The sequence below is a fragment of the Portunus trituberculatus genome, chromosome 44 (assembly GCF_017591435.1).
Source record: "Portunus trituberculatus isolate SZX2019 chromosome 44, ASM1759143v1, whole genome shotgun sequence".
In the NCBI taxonomy this organism is placed as follows: domain Eukaryota; kingdom Metazoa; phylum Arthropoda; class Malacostraca; order Decapoda; family Portunidae; genus Portunus; species Portunus trituberculatus.
Window position 1 is genome coordinate 21,904,226 of NC_059298.1, and position 22,963 is coordinate 21,927,188.

At 36.7% G+C, this 22,963-nt stretch overlaps 1 protein-coding gene across 1 annotated transcript in view; it reads right to left on the bottom strand.

Annotated features, from left to right (window-relative positions):
* LOC123518657 (histone-lysine N-methyltransferase 2C-like) overlaps positions 1–22,963 on the bottom strand; it is a gene marked incomplete in the record, with an annotated part of 371,622 nt that overhangs the window by 208,722 nt on the left and 139,937 nt on the right. Inside the window, 5 exon segments of the mRNA XM_045279595.1 lie at positions 3,261–3,382; positions 3,509–4,556; positions 13,565–13,744; positions 14,239–14,376; positions 18,224–18,387. Of these exon segments, the coding sequence (XP_045135530.1) occupies positions 3,261–3,382; positions 3,509–4,556; positions 13,565–13,744; positions 14,239–14,376; positions 18,224–18,387 (1,652 nt within the window).

Genomic DNA, 22,963 nt, shown 5'->3' on the forward strand with positions numbered 1-22,963 from the left:
TTATTTGGTTTTAATATTTTCTAACTATGTGTAATTTTTAAATACTGCATGCAAAATAAAATTAAACATTTATTCATGCAGTTCATAAAATGCACCTTTTGCAACTTCTTTAGTAATTATTTTTGAAGCACATACAAAAATTTTCTGATGACAATCAAAGAAAAAAGTTTGTTGTTCATGTCCTTGAAATGTTAATGAAGTTGTTGTAATGGAAATAAGGAGGAGAGTAGTGGTGCATGCATATAATGAAGGAAGGGATGGACATCAGTCTTTACATGCAAAATGGTGGTTTACTTACAAGATAATGGCAATGAGGTGAAACAGGTAAGACTGCTTCAATAAACAATTAAAGTCTAATTCACCCATGATGGTACAACAAGGGTAACTACAAGTAGAGGATATTGTAACCAGTTTCAAAATACAACAAAAAAAAGTAAAATACATATAAAAACAAAGATAAACATTTCAACTTAAAAAGCAGTGAACAATAACAAACCTTACAACCTCCTAATAACATATTCAAAATATGCAAAAATAACCTCATAATCACAAAACTGAGCACTCAAACTCAAGTAACAAGCATCCTACAAAAGATGCAAGCAAATAAATTATAGTGCCTGCAAAAAAAATAAAAAAATAAACAAAAAATAAAATGCAACTCAGTAGTAGACACAACACTGCACACATTTCCATGAGCCAGTTTTAAAAATTCAGCAAAGAATTAAATAAAAAAGTTGTTTATCTACTATTCATATTAAAAAATAAGCTATAAAATATTACTAGCTAAATATAAGATAAATGCACACTTTTATTACACCATGTTCTGAAACAAATTTCTAGACATATGGAAGGTAAGGATTAAATTAAATAACCATACGGTTTGGTGCTGAAGTAAAACTAATCTACATAAATAAATACACAAATATGAGAGAGAGAGAGAGAGAGAGAGAGAGAGAGAGAGAGAGAGAGAGAGAGAGAGAGAGAGAGAGAGAGAGAGAGAGAGAGAGAGAGAGAGAGAGAGAGAGAGAGAGAGAGAGAGAGAGAGAGAGAGAGAGAGACCTAAATGAAAAGCAGATAGAATGACAGATGGGCACTTATTCATTCTTTGTCACACACACACACACACACACACACACACACACACACACACACACACACACACACACACACACACACAAAGTGCAAGACAAATTTGCTTATAGAACACTGGTTAAAAGAAATCTCATTCCAGAAAACGTTAAGCCATAGCAAGGAAGATGGCTAACTCTATCAGACCTGCAAAGGACCTGGCAACTAAATGGGCCTTTTTTAATTTTTGTTGCCCTTGGCCTGCTTTCCTCTCTAACATAAAAAAAGATAGGTAGTTCTAAAACTTACTAAAGAAAAGAATGAAAGACTGTGAATACAGGTTATCTCTTGTTTAAAAGAAGTGAATACAATAGGGGAGAGAAGAAGGAGAAAGTCTTGTACTGTGAGGCTGCAGGAGGGGAGGCATGCAGTTAGCAAGATGAGAAGAGTAGTTGGCATGAAAATAACAGAAGACAGCAAGAGATGCAACATTGTGCAATGAATAAAGAGGCTGAATGCAGAAGAGAGAGATAATGAGACAAAAATCTTTTAATTACATCCTGTCTAAAAGAGTGATATAAATGGAACCCCGCAATATATGTGAAGTATACTCCAAACATGGATGGATGGATAAGGGCCCCATACACAGTTAGCAGCTGAGGAGGAGGTGAGAAAAACTGGCAGAAACAACTCAGAACACCAAACTTCATAGAATAAGTTTTAGCTAGTGATGTTATATTTGGAAGATTATATAGTGTTGATAGATGGAGAAAGTGAGTTTTTGAGACATTGAATAATACTAAATTTACTTTGCTCCAATCAAAAATCTTAGAGATCAGAAATCAGGTGTTCTATGGCTTACCTGCATAATTTGTTTATTTTTTTAAGGTTATGTATATGAAAAGACATGGAAAAGTTTAGGATGGTATCATCAGCATAGGAGTGGACAGGAAAAGAAGTTTGGTTTAGAACAGGGGTTCTCAAATTGGTCTATATTGACGAACAGGGGATTGATGAAATCATCCAAGGGGTCGATGAATAACCAGGTGGTCAGTGAATATTTACTGTTGAGTCATAGAGGACCTTAAAGTTTCTGGTTTGAAATGTTTGGTCATAATTTGTGAAAATTTTAAGAATATTAGATTTACAAAAATACATTAATTTCTGCAATTCAGATAATAAGTTAATTTTTTTTCAGTAAATCTTCTGAAATTTCATTAGATCTGGTAACACTACCTTCAACCAAGGTCTCAATATATTTTCTTTCTGTGTTAGCTTTTTTATCATACAGCATGTCAACTACTACTGCTACTTTTATTACTAAGCCCAGTAATAATACTGATTTTGGTATCGGTGTTTTATTTTCTTGTTGAATAAAAATTTAGACTGCTACAGACTCAACAGAAAATCTGAAACTTCATTTGGGCTTGATGAGCCAAATAAAGCTTGAGAAGCCCTGGTTTAGAAGATCATTGATGAATAACAGGAAGAGAGAGGGTGACAGGACAGAATCCTGATGAATACCACTGTTGATAGATTTAGATGAACAATGACCATCTACCACAGCAGCAATAGAACAGTCAGAACAGAAACTAAATAAAGTTGTAGAGAGAGAAAGAAGCCATAGAAAGGTAGTTTGAAAATCAAAACCAGATTGGGCCTCTGAGGTTGGTGTAGTGGTTGCCATATTGCATTATAAGTTTTGAATGAAGAGTATGCATGTATTGGCTCCATTTAAAATTGTGTGAAGAAAAAATAGTTGTTTTTTTTTAAGGCAAGCTTTGACTAGCCCCTTGTGTAATGAAACACCAAGGGGAAAGTTTAGGTGACAGTATCCTTTAATCAAGTATGATGCTTGGGACCTTACTGTGGTCTCCTGAATGAAGAAAATCTTTTGTATCCTCTTTTTGAATAATGGATAAACCACAATAGGAACAGATTTTTTGTTGTAGATCACAACACACACACACACACACACACACACACACACACACACACACACACACCCACGCACGCAATCACACAGAGAGAGAGAGAGAGAGAGAGAGAGAGAGAGAGAGAGAGAGAGAGAGAGAGAGAGAGAGAGAGAGAGAGAGAGAGAGAGAGAGAGAGAGAGAGAGAGAGAGAGAGAGAGAGAGAGAGAGAGAGAAATTTACATAGCTGTGGTAATACAAAAAATTCTCAAGTCTAACCTGTTTGTTTTTATAATATTCCTTCTTGTTTTCTCGTGCTCTCTGAATCAGCATCTTCTTCTGTTCAGTATCTTTAAAATTCTTCCAAATTCTTTTTATTTGTCTTTCTCTATCTGCCACAGCTTGAGGAAGGCGTAAAAATATAGTAATTAATGATAAATATATATGTGAAATCTTAAACACATCAAAGATTGTCTTTCATATTATTATTGCAAAATATGATATTAAGGAAATTTTGTACAACTTACCTGGAAAGTCTGTTTTCAGGTTAGGCTTGTGAACATTGACATATAAAACAGGAGCTTTGGTAGCTTTTTCACCAAGAGACTCATCTTCCTCTAAACTAAGGCTTTGGGACTGGGAGTCATTACTAGACCATAACTTCTGTGGTTCAGGTATTGTTGGGGTTGGAGGTTTGCTTGTTGACGAGAATGTTGTGGGAGTGGAGCAAAAGCCATGTGAAGATGTCTGTGAATCTGGTCTAGGTAATGGGCTTGATAGTGTTTGTGATGCAGATGGAACTCCTGTAGCAGGACTTGGATGAGTGCTAGGAAGTGCAGATGTACTTGGATGAGTTACAGGACTTGCAAGCCCTATTGGACTTGGTAATGTTGCAGGACTCTTTATAGATGGAACTGAACTTGGACCCTGAATAGCACTACTTAATGACACTGGTGCACTTGGTGGTGGTACTGATGAAACCCCTGATACTGTTTGCACTGGTGGAACTGTTCCACAGGTAGAACCTGATAATGGCAATGAGCCCAATGGAGCAACAGGGGGTTGATTAGGACAAAGAGTTGAGGCTGCTGGAAGTGTGATAGGAACTGATGGAGTTGCAGTAGTAAGAGATTCTTTGCTGACAGACAAGTTACTTGAAGTCTGAGTAGCAGGGGATTCAGTGGGAGTACTACTGATACTTCTTTCACTATCAGCACAGACAGACCCTTCACCTTCAACAGCACCTAAAGAAGAAGCTTGAGGAATAGTTGTTGACAATGTTGAATCTTGACTATCTTCAGCTCCATCCTCAGGCAAATTTTTCATGATATCAGCAACATCATCTAAATTGAAGCCAGGTCCAAGAATATCTGTTAATTTAGTTCCACTACCACTGCCACTAGGAATATCAATAGTGTCTTGTGAGATGTCCTCATCTCCTGTTAGATTGGGATCATCATCTTTCATTGAACCACTTATTATGTCATGCATGAAAATATCAGTGATATCTCCACCCTCAGCAAAAATGGCATCAATTGCTTCATTGTTTTCATCATCTTCTACAATTTCTTCATCCTGAAATATAGTTTAGTTTTACTTTTAAAGTTGAAAATTTTTCTATATAAATATACATATCTAGACATCTTTACATACAGTCATCCAAAACAACTGCAAATTCAACATACATGGATATGATTATTTGCCAATTATCTAATACCTACAAAGAAATGTATGTAAATTAAATTTTTCATGGGTTGCCACCAACTGAAGTCTTGTATGTAGCACAGCTTACCACAAAAAAACATACACACATCCTGACTCCTATTATCTGGATAGACGATTCAACATAAGGGGAATTCAAAACAAAAAGAGACTAGGATTGAGCTATGCATATGCAAGTACTGTATATAGATCCCATCTCATAACTACTGTGAGTAGATGAAGGATCAGAAGTAAGGAGTACAATGGAAACTGACTGTAGTCAGCTGACAGGTGCTAATGGAGGGTTGATGCATAGTTTGTTTCACCACCAATGTCTTAAGAGCATGCTATGATCGAGATTTAATAAATTATGACAAAATTGTTTGTTTCAATTCCTGCAAATTATTGTAGAAAAATATTCAGAATTCATATGGTACATGAATCATGGGCATATGAATACGGCAACACTCATTCTGATGCATTTAAAGGGACATGAGTGGTGTACGCCATGAGGTAGGCATGGTGGAATAAACACTCTCTAAGCATTGTGGTATATTGCCTGTTTTTCCTAGTCATTTTACCACTAATATTGGTCTCTGAGATGAGGTTCCATGCCTCAAATCAAGATGATGTCAAGAAAAGCAAGTTACATAGCTAGATTAATTTGTTGATAAGTGTTCCCCCAGCCAACCCACTGTCCCTTTGTGCAGTGCCCAAAAAAGCATGGCTTTAAATGGGCTCCCTAAAATAATGACTATTTTGTAATTACTATATACATCTATATGGGATAATATATAAATGTTTCAAATGATTCAATGTTACCACACACATTGCTACCTACTGTTGACATCTCTCTCTGCTCTCCTCTCTCAGTGCCTTGCCAAACATATCACATATATCCTACAACACATATCCTTCACCTTAAGCTGGGTTCAAACGTATCAATATGCGGGTGGCAATGCATCCCACTAGATGTATCAGGCAGATATTGTTGCCTAGCCCCTGGAGCTGCTACCAGCAAAACAAAACCGACACATTTGTCTTATCCAGACACTAGTGGCTTTGTTTACATAGTGATGTCACAGATGCACTTCACTTCCAGGACAGACATGCATAAATTGAGAAATACATGTGTGTGTGTGTGTGTATTTATCTATTTGTGTATTACAGGGCCCAAGCTAAGCTCTCTGTATCCTGTCTCCTTGTCCATTCCTGTCATATCTCTTTCATCTGATTGACACACAGCGCGTCATTGACATCACTACTCAGTTTATTCCACTTGTCAATGCTACGATGCGGGAAACTATTTTCTCACGTCATTTAGACAGATGTCTTTTATCAGCTTTTTTCCATGTCCTCGGAGATGATTACTTGTGGTCACCTTTATCAACTCTCTATCCAGTATGTCAATTTTGATAACCAATTTATACATAATTATCATGTCTTCTCTTGTTCTTCTCTCTTCTAATGTGGTCAGCCCCAGCTTCCTCAGTCTTTCCTCATAGTCTAACTCCCTGAGTCCTGGTACCATCCTTGTTACCAGCCTCTGTACCCTTTCTACCTTCTTCACATTTTTCTTCATATGCGGTGACCAGACACAAGCTGCATATTCTAACTGGGGTCTTATTAAGGTACATAATATCTTCTTCATCATTCCTTCATCAAGGTAGTGGAATGCAAGGCCAATATTTTGAAGCATGTTATATGTTTTCCAAAAATCTTGTTAATGTGTTTCTCCGGTGACAAAGTGTTTTGCACGTTACTCCTAAGTCTTTCTCCTCATTGGTCTCTTTAATTTTCTCATCACCCAGCCTGTAATCCCAGTTTGGTCTGTATCTACTTCTTCCCATTTTCATAACATGGGTCTTGTCTATATTAAATTCCATCTGCCACTCCTTACTCCACTCATATATTTTATCAAGATCTTCCTGTAACTTGTTACAATCTTCCACATTCTTTACTCTCCTCATAATTTTAGTATCGTCCGCAAACATGTTCATGTAACTGTCAATTCCTACTGGCATATCATTAACATAAATCAAAAACATGATGGGACCAAGCACTGACCCTTGTGGAACTCCACTGGTTACCTTCTTCCACTCGGACTTCCTTCCTCTCACCACTGTTCTCATTTCTCTTCCCATTAAGTAATTTTCCATCCATTTTGCTAGTTTATCATTTACTCCTCCAATCATCTTTAGTTTCCACATCAGTCTATTGTGTGGTACTTTATCAAAGGCCTTTCTCAAGTCCAGGTAGATAGCATCCACCCATCCCTCTCTATGTTGTAGTATGTCAGTCACTCTTGAATAAAAACATAATAAATTGGATACACGATCTTCCTTTTCTGAAACCAAACTGTCTTTCACTCAGAATGTTTTCACTTTCTAGATACTCACTCCACTTAGCTTTAATTACTTCTTCACATACCTTGCACAATATACTAGTCAACGATACTGGTCTATAATTTAGCGGTTCCATTCTACTACCATTCTTATATATAGGCACAATGTCAGCTCTTTTCCACTCTTTCGGGACTAATCCTGTTCGTATGGAGGTTTCCACAATATCAAATACGGGGTTCAACAATTGATCCTTACATTCATTTAGCAACCTCCCAGATATGCCATCAGGCCCCATTGATTTATTAATATCCAGATTGCTTATAATTTTCCTTACATCTTCCTTAGTAACCATGATGTCCTGCATTTGCTTTATTTCCGTAGGCCTTCCTCCCATAAAATGCTCCTCCTTTGTAAACACTTTGCAAAAGTTGTCGTTCAAAATTTCAGCTATATCTCCAGCATCCTCATATACTTCTTCCCCATTTTTTACCTTTTCTATTGCCTCCCTTTTATTTAGTTTTCCATTTATGAATTTGTAAAACATTTTTGGGTCACTATCACAGTTTTCCACCACCCTCTGTTCATATTCCTTCTGTGCTGTTCTCCTTACTTCAACATATCTATTCCTTGCTGTTTTGTAAACTTCTCTTGATAATACATCACTGTTTTTCTTAAGTTTCTTCCATGCCTTTTCTTTGTTCTTTTTTGCTTCTTCACAATTTCTATTAAACCACTGTTTATTATTTAAAGTCCTCTTTCTGTAATATGGCACAAACTTTTTCACAGCAGAGTTATACAAATCCATAAATTTATCGTATTTCAATTGCATATCCCTTTCCTGGTATACCACGGACCAGTCAATTTCATTAAAGAACTCCCTTATATGGTTATAATTTGCCCTAATATAATTTAATTTTTCCTCCCTGCGTTCCACAATCTTATTCGTGCTTAATTCCGTATCCAGCTCAAAGCTTAGGACATCATGATCGCTTTTCCCCAAGGGACATTTATGTTCAATTTCCTCTTTTAGAGATGCCCCTGGTAAATACCAAATCCAACCTTGCTGCAACATCTTGTCCCCTGCACCTTGTTGGTGATCTCACCCACTGTGTCATCAAGTTATTTGTTGCTACCTTTAACAATTCTCTGCCCACTCACCACTGTTCACCACTTCGTAGTCTTCCCACACTATTTCTTTACAATTAAAGTCTCCAACTATCATCACTCTATCCTTTCTGATGAGTTCTTGCTTCATTCTGTCTAGAGTATTTCTCATCACCATTTGGTACTGTTCATATTCCCAAGCACTGGTTCTGGGTGGTATGTATACTGTTATAATATTAATGTCCCTCTTGCCATCTGTTATAAGCATACTTATCACTTCCTCATTTCTCTTACTATAGTTCACCTCCTTCACTATCAGATCTTCCTTAGTAAGAACCATTATACCACCACCTCCTTTATTTTTCTATCATTTCTCCATACTTTGTAGTGTTTTACAACAAACCAGTCTAGCTTTATTTCGGCCTTAGCTTTGTTTCCACTACACACATTATGTCCGGTTCATTATTTCTTAGGTAATCCATACATTCTAGCCTCTTAGACAGAAATCCATCTATATTCATGTAAGTCACTTGTATTCCATTCCTAGTCTCTTTCTTCCATGTAATGTCTATTCCACCTGTTTTATCCACCACTTCTTTAGCCTCCCATTTCTCATCCTCCAAAAAAACTTGGTCTTTTCCTCCTCTGTTCTTTCGTCATTCCTCTCTTTCACTTCAGTTACAAGCTCTTTCATTTTCATTCGCTCATCCTGTGACATATTTCTTATTTAAATTGTTTTGGTTTCCTCAGTCCTTAAGTTTCCAAGCCCTCCTCAACAAGGCCTCAGCTGCCACCTCAGACTTTAATTTCAATTTTAATGGTCTATTCTTGTCTTCCTCAAAAGCTCCCAATCTCACACTTTCTTCTACCTCAGCATATAGGTCTTCTTCTTCCACAGAGATCTTATTCAGTAAAGACTTAATCCTGTCATTTTCCTTATCCCTCCTATCCTGCCAGTTTCTGTTAGTTTCCTCCCTCAATCCTGTTATGATCACACATTTTTACTTTTCAGCAATATCTCTCACCACATTCTCATTTTCCTTTAGTGCCTTTACCATTTCAATCTGCGTAATCACTTTATTTTCCTCTTCCTGCTTTTTCACTATCTCCCCTAAAGGACCTTTGTACCTCCTGATGTTTATGGTTCACTTCTTTCATCCTGGCATCAATTAGATTAAGGCATTCCTCCTTCCTCAAGTCTCCTTCGGATATTTTCATCTCCACTTCTAGGAGTTTAGCCTTCATCTCTTCACATTGCTTCCTTAGTTGTTGGTTTTCTTTCTCCATCTCTACTTTTTCCTTCAATAGCTCTTTATTCGCTAACGTTAACAAATAGATCTCTTTTTTGAACGAATCATTCTCGGCTAGAACTCTATCCAGTTTTTCTTCTATGGACAAAATGTTTAGGAACTTACTTTCCAGTGCCTGGATTCTTGCATCCATATCTAATTTCTCCAGTCCTTTTGGCGTAGTTATAAAACCTTCAAAGTCTCTGGCTTGTCTAGACGCCATGTTTGTTATCGTCAGCTGATTACGGCCAAAACAATCACCGCCCACACTCTCCTATCAGGGACCACTCTCCATATCCCTCACTTTTAACACTAAGCGACAGTAGGACATTAACAGGACACTAACTTAGAGTTACCCTGGCACTGTAACACCATAGTTATTTTCCTTCATCCCGTCCGCAGCCGGAGAGCTGTCCTCTCTCAGCGACGGCGACGGTGTGTGTGTGTGTGTGTGTGTAATTTATTTCTTTGTTTATTCATTTGTTTTATCTATTTATTTATTTATTCATTTATCTATCTATCTATCTATCTATCTATCTATCTATCTATAAATATATATATATATATATATATATATATATATATATATATATATATATATATATATATATATATATATACAGGCAACCTCCCGCTTAACAAATGGGTTACATTCCTAAAAAAACGTTTGTTGTGCGAATTTTCGTTAAGCGAACCAATTATAACAAGTTTGATCCTTGATTTGAACTTCCATTGAGAGTAAATAAAGCAGGAGTGCATCATAATACAGTAAAAGGTTTATTGAAAGTAAAAAATATGAAGTTAAACATTTAAGCAGTACAATTTAAGACTAAGTCATTATAATGTATACTAATGTAAATATGTAAGTAACTTTATAATGATGATGATCTTAAATTTATGAAGGGAGGGAGAGTGGAGCGGGAAAGACGCCAGCTGGCAACCTGTATAATGTAAACAAAGGGGGCATCATTGTACTGCATACAAAATTGACGTACATTTCCACAAGGCTTTCCATTTTATCCATTGCAGTCACGAGTACAGGTGGTTCTTTTAGCTTGCAAAGAAGATACAGTCTCACCAGCCTTCTTAATAGAGTCTGCTGACTTGAAAATAGTAGAGACACTAGATGGAGTCAAGCCATAGTTACAAGCAATGCTATTAGATAATTCTTTTAGCTTGCAAAGAAGATACAGTCTCACCAGCCTTCTTAATAGAGTCTGCTGACTTGAAAATAATAGAGGCACTAGATGGAGTAAAGCCATGGTGGCGAGCAATGCTATTAGTTTTCTCGCCTCTCTCATGTCTGTGAATAATATCCAGCTTCACTTCGAGAGTAAGAGACTTTCTTTTCTTCTTAGCAACGTTAGGCGACATTGCAGGGCGTTTTGGTGGTAAGTTGAGCGAGGGAAGACAAGCTGCTCCTGACGCTGTTTTTGTTTTGAACACGGGGAGTGAGTGGTGGACATTTTGTCCACGAGGCGCTGGTGTATTCAAAAGCCTGTCGGCTTGCGTGATACAGCGGGGCTTTCAAACTTGGAAAAAATTACCTGGATAAAACTTCGTTAAAGCGAGTCTGGTGTTCATTAAACGAGCAGATGATAGTAAAATGAAACCTTTGTTGTAGCAAAATTTAATTGTGTGAACCTTCATTAAGTAGGTGTTGCCTGTACACTTATGTATGTATGTAAGGAACTTTATAATGTTGATGATCTTAAATTTATGAAGGGAGGGAGAGTGGAGCAGGAAAGACGCTAGCTGGCAACCTGTGGAATGTAAACAAAGGATGCATCATTGTACCGCATACAAAACTTATGTACCACATTTCCACAAGGCTTTTCATTTTATCCATTGCAGTCATGAGTTCAGGTGGTTCTTTTTGCTTGCAAGGAAGATATGATCTCACCAGCCTTCTTAATAGAGTCTGGTGACTTGAAAATGGTAGACAGTAGATGGAGTCAGTAGTTTTGTCGCCTCTCTCGGTCTATGAATAATATCCAGCTTCACTTCGAGAGTAAGAGACTTCCTGGTCTTCTTAGCAACGCTAGGTGACATTGCAGGGCTGGTTGTAGGGCGTTTTGGTGGCATGTTAAGCGAGGGAAGACGAGCTGCTGCTGACGCTGTTATTGTTTTGAACTAGGGGGAATGAGTGGTGCACGTTTTATCCATGAGAGGCACTGGTGTATTCAAAAGCCTGTCGGCTTATGTGATACAGCGGGGCTTTCAAACTTGGAAAAAATTACCTGGATAAAATTTTGTTAAAAGCGAGTTTGGTGTTCATTAAACGAGCAGATGGTAGTAAAAGGAAACCTTCATTGTAGCGAAATTTTGTTGTGTGAACCTTCATTAAGCAGGGGTTGCCTGTATCATATATCTGATCTGCACTATGTTTTTACCTTTCTAACCACCTAAAATTACAAATTATTATACCTTTCTTCACTTATCTCACTTTCAATCACTCAGATCAATCTCCTGATTGAGACTTCCATAAACTTTTCTTGGTACACTAAGCAAATTCATTACTATATAATTACTATAGTAATCCTTATTATCTAAAGATTAATGTTAAAATACAAAAACTGTCTTCCTCCACTTATCTGGTATTTCTTGTCTCTACAGCATCCACTCTCTCCACTAAACTTTGAGTGGTGCACGTTTTATCCATGAGAGGCACTGGTGTATTCAAAAGCCTGTCGGCTTATGTGATTCAGCGGGGCTTTCAAACTTGGAAAAAATTACCTGAATAAAATTTTGTTAAAAGCGAGTTTGGTGTTCGTTAAACGAGCAGATGGTAGTAAAAGGAAACCTTCATTGTAGCGAAATTTTGTTGTGTGAACCTTCATTAAGCAGGGGTTGCCTGTATCATATATCTGATCTGCACTATGTTTTTACCTTTCTAACCACCTAAAATTACAAATTATTATACCTTTCTTCACTTATCTCACTTTCAATCACTCAGATCAATCTCCTGATTGAGACTTCCATAAACTTTTCTTGGTACACTAAGCAAATTCATTACTATATAATTACTATAGTAATCCTTATTATCTAAAGATTAATGTTAAAATACAAAAACTGTCTTCCTCCACTTATCTGGTATTTCTTGTCTCTACAGCATCCACTCTCTCCACTAAATTTTGTTAAAAGCGAGTTTGGTGTTCGTTAAACGAGCAGATGGTAGTAAAAGGAAACCTTCATTGTAGCGAAATTTTGTTGTGTGAACCTTCATTAAGCAGGGGTTGCCTGTATCATATATCTGATCTGCACTATGTTTTTACCTTTCTAACCACCTAAAATTACAAATTATTATACCTTTCTTCACTTATCTCACTTTCAATCACTCAGATCAATCTCCTGATTGAGACTTCCATAAACTTTTCTTGGTACACTAAGCAAATTCATTACTATATAATTACTAGTAATCCTTATTATCTAAAGATTAATGTTAAAATACAAAAACTGTCTTCCTCCACTTATCTGGTATTTCTTGTCTCTACAGCATCCACTCTCTCCACTAAACTTCAATATTTTAATAATTAATCAATGCTAGCTTATAGTGTAGCTTTACTTCTGTTTAATCACTGCTTCCTCTACTTTCCTTCCAATAATCCTCTTTGCACAAAGGCTATCTATATTATTTCCATATTCATATCCAACAATATTGTTTCTCTTTCATTCTCATTCATTAAACATTCAAAATTATTTTCCATGTCACTTTCAGTTTCTAAAAACTAACTGAACTAGAGCAACTCTTTATTATTATACTACCACCATTCCCCCTCATCTCTAGTATTTCTCACATTTACAAAACTTTTTCTGAATTTTTCATTCACTATCCTACCAAAACCTTGATTTAATATATTTTGATTTCCTGCAACTAATTCGTTATGGCTCATATTCTGAAATGCTTTGCACTTTCACTATAACTATTTTCAAAGGCTAAACTATCCAGGTTCTCAAGTGTTTCTCCATTTGGTAATGTAGAAATCTTGTTAATTGTCACTAGAACCATACAAAATCCTTGAACACCTGTGTCACTTCAATTAAAGCCTTTTGAAAGCAGGAAGAGCTGTAAAGAGAGGTTTTAGAATATGGTCCTCAATATTCCATGACTTGCACTTCCACACAAAAGACCAAAGAAACTTACCTTATCTCGATCTTTTTTATCATCTGTATCTTTTCTTTCCCGCTTCTTCATGTCTCCCACATCCTCAGACTTTATCTGGTGTGGTGCCAAGTATTTTGTATCCTGTAGACAAGTATCAAGTAGTCTGTCATGTCCATGCTGTTGTTTGTTTTGTGCAGCTTGAACAAGCTGAAGTTCATCCTGGTGTGGAAAGACAGTTACATGTTCAGTTAAACAGTTCCACACTCATATATGTATTTACCTAGTTGTATATTACAGGGTTTGAGCAGGGATCATAGTGACCTGTCTCCATATCTACATTTATAAATTATTTTTTTCCTTAAGTTTGTGCACACTTGCCCCCCCCCCCCTATAGCACCTGAAGAGTATGTACGGGAAGTGCTGTTCAGCTTCCACCCATTAGTGGAATGGGCAATTTTATTTATAGTGGTACCCATATCAAGGCATATATCACCACCTAGAACCTGGGCATCATCGTGACATGTAGGTAACTTTAAACCACTTAACAAAAGGCAAAGTTTCAAGGCAGTATGTGGTGGGATTTGAACCTACATGTGGATGTCTGTCCGATCCCATGCTCCCCACCTTAGAACTTCCCTATCATCTTCTATTGAACTGCAAATAATCATAATTTAATATAGTGTCCACTGTCTTTTTAAACATCAAATTCTAACCTTTGAAAGCGTTATTGCTGATTTGGCTTTCTGCATCTCCAGTACATCCTCATCTATTTCTTCATCCAAACCACTGATTTGTTTCATTTCTTCTTCAAGGTTGCTTGTATCCATCAAATTCCTACCAAAAAATGCTTCCTGAAAGATAAGTTCAAGCAAAATTAGTCATACAGATAATTCATATCACAAAAATGACAAAACAATAGGATTTCAAATTTCAGATTAACAATAAATAAATACAAATCAGATTACCTCACCCATAACATAGTATTAGGTAATAATACTTGTAATACTACTTACAATGAACTATAAACTATCTACCATATCTAAACCAAACAAACATCTCCATAAATAATGGTGAGCAGCAAAAACAACCCATCCCCTCCATATGCAAACAATGGAAATTACAATTATACATTATAAAAACAATAGTAGTATAAAATAACTGAAACAAAAATATATCTTTAAAAACTAATGCAATAATTGTCCAGATAAAAACATTAGTAAGTGTTACTGCACACACACAAAATAACTGTCAAGTAATTTGCAACATCAAGTAAGAAATAGTGTACAGGTTGAACCTCCCAAATCTGGCAACCACTGGACCTTAGACTTGCCGGACCATGGAAAATTCCAAACTATAGGTGGTTCCCAAAACACCCTCTATATACTTACCCTGCATTATACAAGTGTAGCTGTAACATTGTTTTGATATATGATAGTTGTACATGAAAATATACATGCAGAATTAAGTTCAGCATGGAAAATTTTTGCCTGCGCCATTATCATCTTGCCGGACACAGGGACGTTATCAGCGCGCCGAAGCTTAAACCACTGTATGAGAGCACTGTCTAAATCACTGCTTTTACCCTCCTTAAGTGTTCTACGAACCTCCATGTTCTTCTTGCTCTCACACTTATTGTAAAACTTGAGAGTTGATTCTTCTACTTTTTTATATTATAGACAGTTGATGAGCCAATGTTGTACTGTTGGCAAGGGTCCGCACTGAAACACCTTTATCTAGCTTCCTCAATAGGTCCACTTTCTGTTGCACTGATACTGTCATATGTTTGTGCTTTTTCTTTGGTTCACACACAACACTATCACTTCCTGGTCGCTTGGAAGCCATGTTTAGGGGCAAATATTACAGAAAAAAGTGCTTATGCACCTGGGAGGGTGGTGCTTGCAATGAGAGGCAGCGTGGTACTGATCCAAATTTGACCCAGAATGACCGGGCTCCAAAGCACAGTACAGCACCGCCGCGTCCTAGCGGCAGTCCGGCAAATTACTCTGGCCAATCAAAAAATTCCAGAAAACAAAAATATTGTCGGATTACAGGTGTTGCCGGATGAAAGAATACCGGATTAAGGAGGTTCAACCTGTACCAAGTTGATGATGTTTAATACTCTCACCATTAGTGGTTATCTACTTCTTACTGTTTACTTATTTATTTTCTTGGAGTTTATTTTATTATATTATGTTTATCTTATTGTACTGTGTTGTCTGCTATGTGCAAAATCCAGGCATCTTGGATGATGGAAATTGAATCCCTCAGAGCTTTATGGGTCATACAAGTGTATGCTAAGATATATCTAAGCATGTCATATAAAGTGTCTCAATCCATAAGATTTGCTGAGCATGATTTAGCTCTGCCTTGGCATATGCCAAAATTTAAGTCACAATCATGATAGCTCAAGCTGACTAAGCAGTGCTAAGATAACAAGAAAAATGGCCGATCATCTGCAAGTAAGAGGAGTGTCCAAGAACCTTTCATGAATGCAAGAACATTCTCCAGATCTATGATGACACTAAGCTTATCAAGATACAAATTGATGCATAAAGGAATTGCTTTCAAGACATATTTAGTGAAAGAAACCTTAGCCTTAGTTAGTAAAGAAGAAAGATCATCTAAACAATCATTCCCTCTTCTTCAATGACACTAAACTGTTCCCCTCTTCTACACTGAACATCCTTGACCAGTAAACTAAACTGGAAGCTTCACATCTCGACTTAGCTAAAAACTACTTCTATAAAATTTGGCATTCTGAGTCACTGGACAGTTTTTTTCACCTCCCCCTCCCTCAAACTGCTAACTCTGCAGAGGGGTCTTATTCATCCACACATAGAGTATGCTTCTCATGTATGAGGGGATTCTAGACAAGGAAGAATCAAAAGCTTTTCATCTATCAACTCTTCTCCTCCAATTGACTGTCATGAGTCTCTTTCTCACTACCACAGTGATGCATTTCATGCTATCTTCTAGTTGCAAACATATGTAAACATGATTTAGTATCACTATCTGGTTCAGAGTGAAATTATGGAAATTATCTATTATCATTACTATTGCCTGAATGAGAACAAAACCACAGAGAAAAGGAAAAAAGGAGAGAGGAGAGCTCTTTTTTTTTTTTTTTTTATACTATGTGGGCTTTTCACGGGAATTTATGGGCTAAAGGGGATACTTTTTAGGGTACCTCCTATCTCAAAGCCCACCCGCTAGGAAACCGTTGCCCTGAGTGAGGAAGCCCAACCTACACTCAGACCGTGGACAGGATTTGAACCCGTGCGCTTGGAGACCCCTTGGATCCCAAAGCATGCATGGTTCCACTGTACCACGGCGGCCCCCTGGCCAGCAGCTCCTCCTCCTCCTCCTCCTCCTCCTAAGAAGAAGAAGAAGAAGAAGAAGAAGAAGAAGAAGAAGAAGAAGAAGAAGAAGAAGAAGAAGAAGAAGAAGAAGAAGAAGAAGAAGAAGAAGAAGAAGAAGAAGAAGAAGAAGAAGAAGAAGAAGAAGAAGAAGAAGAAGAAGAAGAAGAAGAAGAAGAAGAAGAAGAAGAAGAAGAAGAAGAAGAAGAAGAAGAAGAAGAAGAAGAAGAAGAAGAAGAAGAAGAAGAAGAAGAAGAAGAAGAAGAAGAAGAAGAAGAAGAAGAAGAAGAAGAAGAAGAAGAAGAAGAAGAAGAAGAAGAAGAAGAAGAAGAAGAAGAAGAAGAAGAAGAAGAAGAAGAAGAAGAAGAAGAAGAAGAAGAAGAAGAAGAAGAAGAAGAAGAAGAAGAAGAAGAAGAAGAAGAAGAAGAAGAAGAAGAAGAAGAAGAAGAAGAAGAAGAAGAAGAAGAAGAAGAAGAAGAAGAAGAAGAAGAAGAAGAAGAAGAAGAAGAAGAAGAAGAAGAAGAAGAAGAAGAAGAAGAAGAAGAAGAAGAAGAAGAAGAAGAAGAAGAAGAAGAAGAAGAAGAAGAAGAAGAAGAAGAAGAAGAAGAAGAAGAAGAAGAAGAAGAAGAAGAAGAAGAAGAAGAAGAAGAAGAAGAAGAAGAAGAAGAAGAAGAAGAAGAAGAAGAAGAAGAAGAAGAAGAAGAAGAAGAAGAAGAAGAAGAAGAAGAAGAAGAAGAAGAAGAAGAAGAAGAAGAAGAAGAAGAAGAAGAAGAAGAAGAAGAAGAAGAAGAAGAAGAAGAAGAAGAAGAAGAAGAAGAAGAAGAAGAAGAAGAAGAAGAAGAAGAAGAAGAAGAAGAAGAAGAAGAAGAAGAAGAAGAAGAAGAAGAAGAAGAAGAAGAAGAAGAAGAAGAAGAAGAAGAAGAAGAAGAAGAAGAAGAAGAAGAAGAAGAAGAAGAAGAAGAAGAAGAAAAGAAGATGATATGGAAGAAGATGATATGGAAGAAGAAGAAGATGATATGGAAGAAGAAGATGATATGGTCTTAATCAGTTAAAGTATGATCTCAAACAGAAACATAGTAAGCCAAACTTTCAAGAAAATGTTGAGTCAACCACAAACATAACTGACACTTACCCAGCCTCAAATTGTCAAACAGCAAACAAATCACCTATTCAACCATGCCCTTCTCAATCACACCTGATGTGATCCTCACTGCTCCAACTATATTTCTTTCAGATCACCAAATAATTAACATACCTGTCTCTCTTGCACTTTTCTTAGGTTACCACTTCAACAACCACATAATCCTACCACCTTATATCCAGAATTACTTATGCTGCTAACCTGTATATAGGAGGGAAACTTCTCCAAGAGCTTTATCTTTTTTTTGGTCCTCCAATTACTTCTCTTTCTCCTTAGCTCCAAAACTTGTGGATCCAGAAGTGCTTCCTCCCTGGCCTTCTCTTCATCTTTTTTTCCTCGAGCTCGAACTTGAAAACCTCCAATGCCTGGTGGAGTTAATCAGTGTTAAGTGAATAAGTAGTATATAATATGAAAGTGAATGGTCATGCAACATAATGTCATGAACTACTTGATACAAATTTTATATAGTTATTCTTGTTTACATTCCTAATTACAAAAGAATCAAGATTATGTAGTGGTACATCAGCCTGTGTATCAGCACTTTGCTTTAACTATATTGTGGAAATACCAGCCTCGTTAGCATAAGGATGTGAAGATCTCATCAAAATATCAAATGAACAAGATAGTTTACAAATAGATACAGGATTATGTTTAAATACATACATACATACATACACACATACATACATAGATACATACATACATACAGATACATATATACATACATACAAACATACATACATACATACATACACACACACACACACGAGAGATACGGTGGAGGAAGGACGCACTGGCGCCGTTCTGACAATCAGTTGATTTTCACTACATACCAGTAGTACAGTTTTTACAGTGGCCTGGGCAGGTAGTGTGGACTAATTTTTTTTCATGCAATCAATTATTAAGGAATGATGAGTGAAAAAGAGATTCCATCAAAATACAGACATGAGACTAGAGAAGGAATGAAAGTTGATGATGACTATGATGGTGAGGGTGAGCATGTATTCAAAGGCTTCAATACAACTACTACTTCACTACTAAAGAGAGTGTTAAATATTGAATATAAACTAGATAAATTGATAAAGGAGAATATGGAAATGAAAGTGAATGAAGAACAGGATAAAGAGTTTATAAAACTGAGAGAAAGGATAAAAAAAGTGGAAGAAAACGAAGCTAGGCTAAGAGCGGAAAACGAAGAACTAAAAAAGGAAGTAGCTAACTACAAAAAGCAGATGGAAGAAGGACTCGGTAAAGCCGAGAAAGAAAAAGAGAAGCTGAAAGATCTAGTAAACAAGGAAGAGGAAAGAGTACAGAACGTGATTAAAAAAGAAGTACAAGCATGGAGAGTCCAAGATAAGAAAGATAAGGCTGATTTTCAGGAGGTGATTCAAGAACAACTTAAAGAAAAGAAGAAAATATGACAAACAAAATGATAGGAGTCCTCAAGACAAAAGAAAATCTAGTTAGAGAAATTGCAGAAAAAAGAAGAGTGTAGTCGTATTTGGAATAAAAGAAAAACATATAAAGTATAGACCAAAAAGAGAAAAAGAAGAAATGAAATCAGTCAAAGACCTACTGAAGAATCTAAACAACGAAGATAGGCAGAACTTGGAAGAGGAAGTAGAAGAAATAAACAGAATGGGACCATATCAAGAAGGAAAAACAAGACCAATTAAAACACTACTAAAATCACAAGCAGCAACAGAAGAAATATTATATAGAACAACAAAACTTAGAGAAACAGAAGGCTGCAAGGATATCTATATAAAGAAAAATAGAAATGAGGAAGAAAGGAAGAGATACAATGAACTGGCAGCAGCAGTAAGGGAAAAGAATAATGAAAGGTCAGAAAAGGAGAACGCGGCATTTTTTTGGAGAATTCTAGGAGACAGGATAAGGAAATGGTTTATAAACGAGAAGGAAGAGAAAAAAGTGGAACAAGTTTAATTAAAAATTATATTGTATGCCTGGCTGAAACAAAACTAAATAAGGCAATCAAAATAGACTTGGATAATAGGTATAATGTATGGAGAAGAGACGGAGTGGGTAAAGGAGGAAGAGGAGTCATAATTATGTTAAGGAAGGAGATAGTGATAAACGAAATGAAATGTGGGGAAGGAAAAGCAGAAGTATTGTATATTAAGATGCATATTAATAAAAAAGAGTTAACAATCATGGTAACATATGTGCCACCAAAAACAAACTCATGGACCAATCAAGAATATAAAGACATGATAGATGACACAATGAGGAGTCTAACGAGAATAGTTAAAGACAGGAGAAAAGTTATATTAGTAGGAGATTTCAACTGTAAAGAAGTGGACTGGGAAAATTATGAAAGTGGTATGGGGGAAGAAGCCTGGGGAGAAAGATTCTTGAACCTAATGATAGACAATATGATGGACCAGAGAGTAAAGGAATGCACAAGATTCAGAGAAAACGATAAGCCGGCGAGATTGGACCTAGTTTTTACAAGGGGTATACAAGTGAATGATGATATAAGATATGAATGCCCATTGGAAAAGAGTGACCATGCAATATTAGAAATAGATATAGAAGAGGGAAAGGAAGATAGAGACGATTCATACAAAGGAGACCGATTAAATTACAGAAAGGCTGATATTGAGAATCTCAAGGAGATGGAAAACTCAGAGACAATGCAAGACAAATATAACTTATTTTTGGAAATATACAAAACAGGAGTCAGGGAATATGTCCCGAAATATAGACCTAAAGAAAAAGGAAAGAAAGACTGGTTTAATGCAAGGTGTGCTAGGGCAAAGGAGAAAAGAGATGGAGCATGGAAAAGGTGGAAAAGAAATAGAAATCCAGCAAATAAGGAAAACTTCAAAGCAGCAAGAAATGAATATGTTAAGGTGAGGAAAGAAGAAAAAAAGAACTTTGAAAAAGACATTGTTGAAAAATGTAAGGAGCAACCAAAATTGTTCTATAGATTCATAAATGGAAAAATTAGGCAAAAAGAAACAATAGTAAGGTTAAAAGGAGAGAACGGGATGATGGAAGACCCAAAAAGTATGGCAGAACTATTAAATAAAAAATTCCAGGTCTTTACTAAGGAATCCAAATTAGAGAGGCCACAGAGTAATAGAGAGACAATCTATATGAAAGAGATTAAAGTAACCAACCTGGAAATAAAAGAGTTAATGAAGGAACTGGATGAAGAGAAGGCAATGGGACCAGATGAAGTCTCAGGCAGAATACTGAAAGAATGTAGGGAAGAACTAGCAAGTCCTATATACATCATAAAATGCTCAATAGAAAATGGAACAGTACCAGTAGAATGGAAAAGAGCTGAGGTGGTTCCCATATATAAGAGCGGAAGGAAGGAAGAACCTTTAAATTACAGACCGGTATCACTAACTAGTGTAATATGCAAGATGTGTGAAAGAATAATAAAGAAACAATGGATCGAGTTCCTTGAAGACAACAAATTAATATCAAATAGCCAATTTGGTTTTAGAAAAGGACGGTCTTGTGTAACTAATTTATTGAGTTTCTATTCTAGAATAGTTGATAGAGTACAAGAGAGAGAGGATGGGTTGACTGTATTTATTTGGATTTAAAAAAGGCATTTGACAAAGTGCCACATGCAAGATTACTATGGAAGTTAGAGGAGAAGGGTGGCTTAAAAGGAAGCACATTGAGATGGATAGAAAATTATTTGAGGGGGAGAGAAATAAGGACAGTAGTTAAAGATATGAAGTCCAAGTGGAGAGCAGTAGAAAGCGGAGTGCCACAGGGTCAGTATTGGCACCAATACTTTTCCTCATTTATATTAACGACATGCCAGAAGGAGTGAACAGCTACATAAATCTGTTTGCAGATGATACGAAACTATGCAGAGTTACAAAGCAAAAGGAGGATTGTGAAATACTGCAAGAAGACCTAAATAAGATCTGGGAATGGAGTAAGAAGTGGGAAATGGAATTCAATGTGGACAAAAGCCATGTCATGGAAATGGGAAAGAGTGAAAGACGACCTGTGGGAATCTATAAGATGGGAGATGGAGTAGAACTGGAGAAAGTAAAAAATGAAAAGGACTTAGGAGTGAGGATGGAAGAAAACAATCAACCAGGAAGCAATATTGATAGAATTTTTAGAGAAACATATAATTTGCAAAGGAATATTGGAGTAGGATTTCACTACATGGACAAAGAAATGATGAAAATATTGATAAGTACTATAATAAGACCCAAATTGGAATATGCAGGAGCAGTGTGGACCCCTCATAAAAAGAAACACATAAGGAAATTGGAAAGGCTACAAAAAATAGCTACAAGAATGGTTCCAGAATTTGAAGACATATGAGGAGAGACTAAAGGCTATGGATCTACCAACCCTGGAACAAAGAAGGGAGAGAGGAGACCTGATACAAATTTTTAAATTGATCAACAGAATGGACCAAGTGGATAATGAGAAACTGATCCTGAGAGAAGAATATGACATCCTAAGCACAAGATCGCATAGTAAAAAGCTTAGAAAAGGAAGATGTCTTAGAGATATTAAAAAATACAGTTTCCCACAGAGATGTATTGAGACGTGGAACAGTTTAAACTTTAAATGAAGAAGTAGTGTCTGCAACGAGTGTGCATCCTTTTTTAAGTAAGATTGGATAAGTGTAGATATGGAGACGGGGCCACACAAGCATAAAGCCCAGGCCCTGTAAAACTACAACTAGGTAAATACATACACACACACACACACACACACACACACACACACACACACACACACACACACACACACACACACACACATGGTAGCTCAGTGGTTAGAGCGCTGGCTTCACAAGCCAGAGGACCGAGGTTCGATTCCCCAGCTGGGTGGAGATAATTGGGTGTGTCTCCTTTCATGTGTAGCCCCTGTTCACCTAGCAGTGAGTAGGTACGGGATGTAAATCGAGGAGTTGTGACCTTGTTG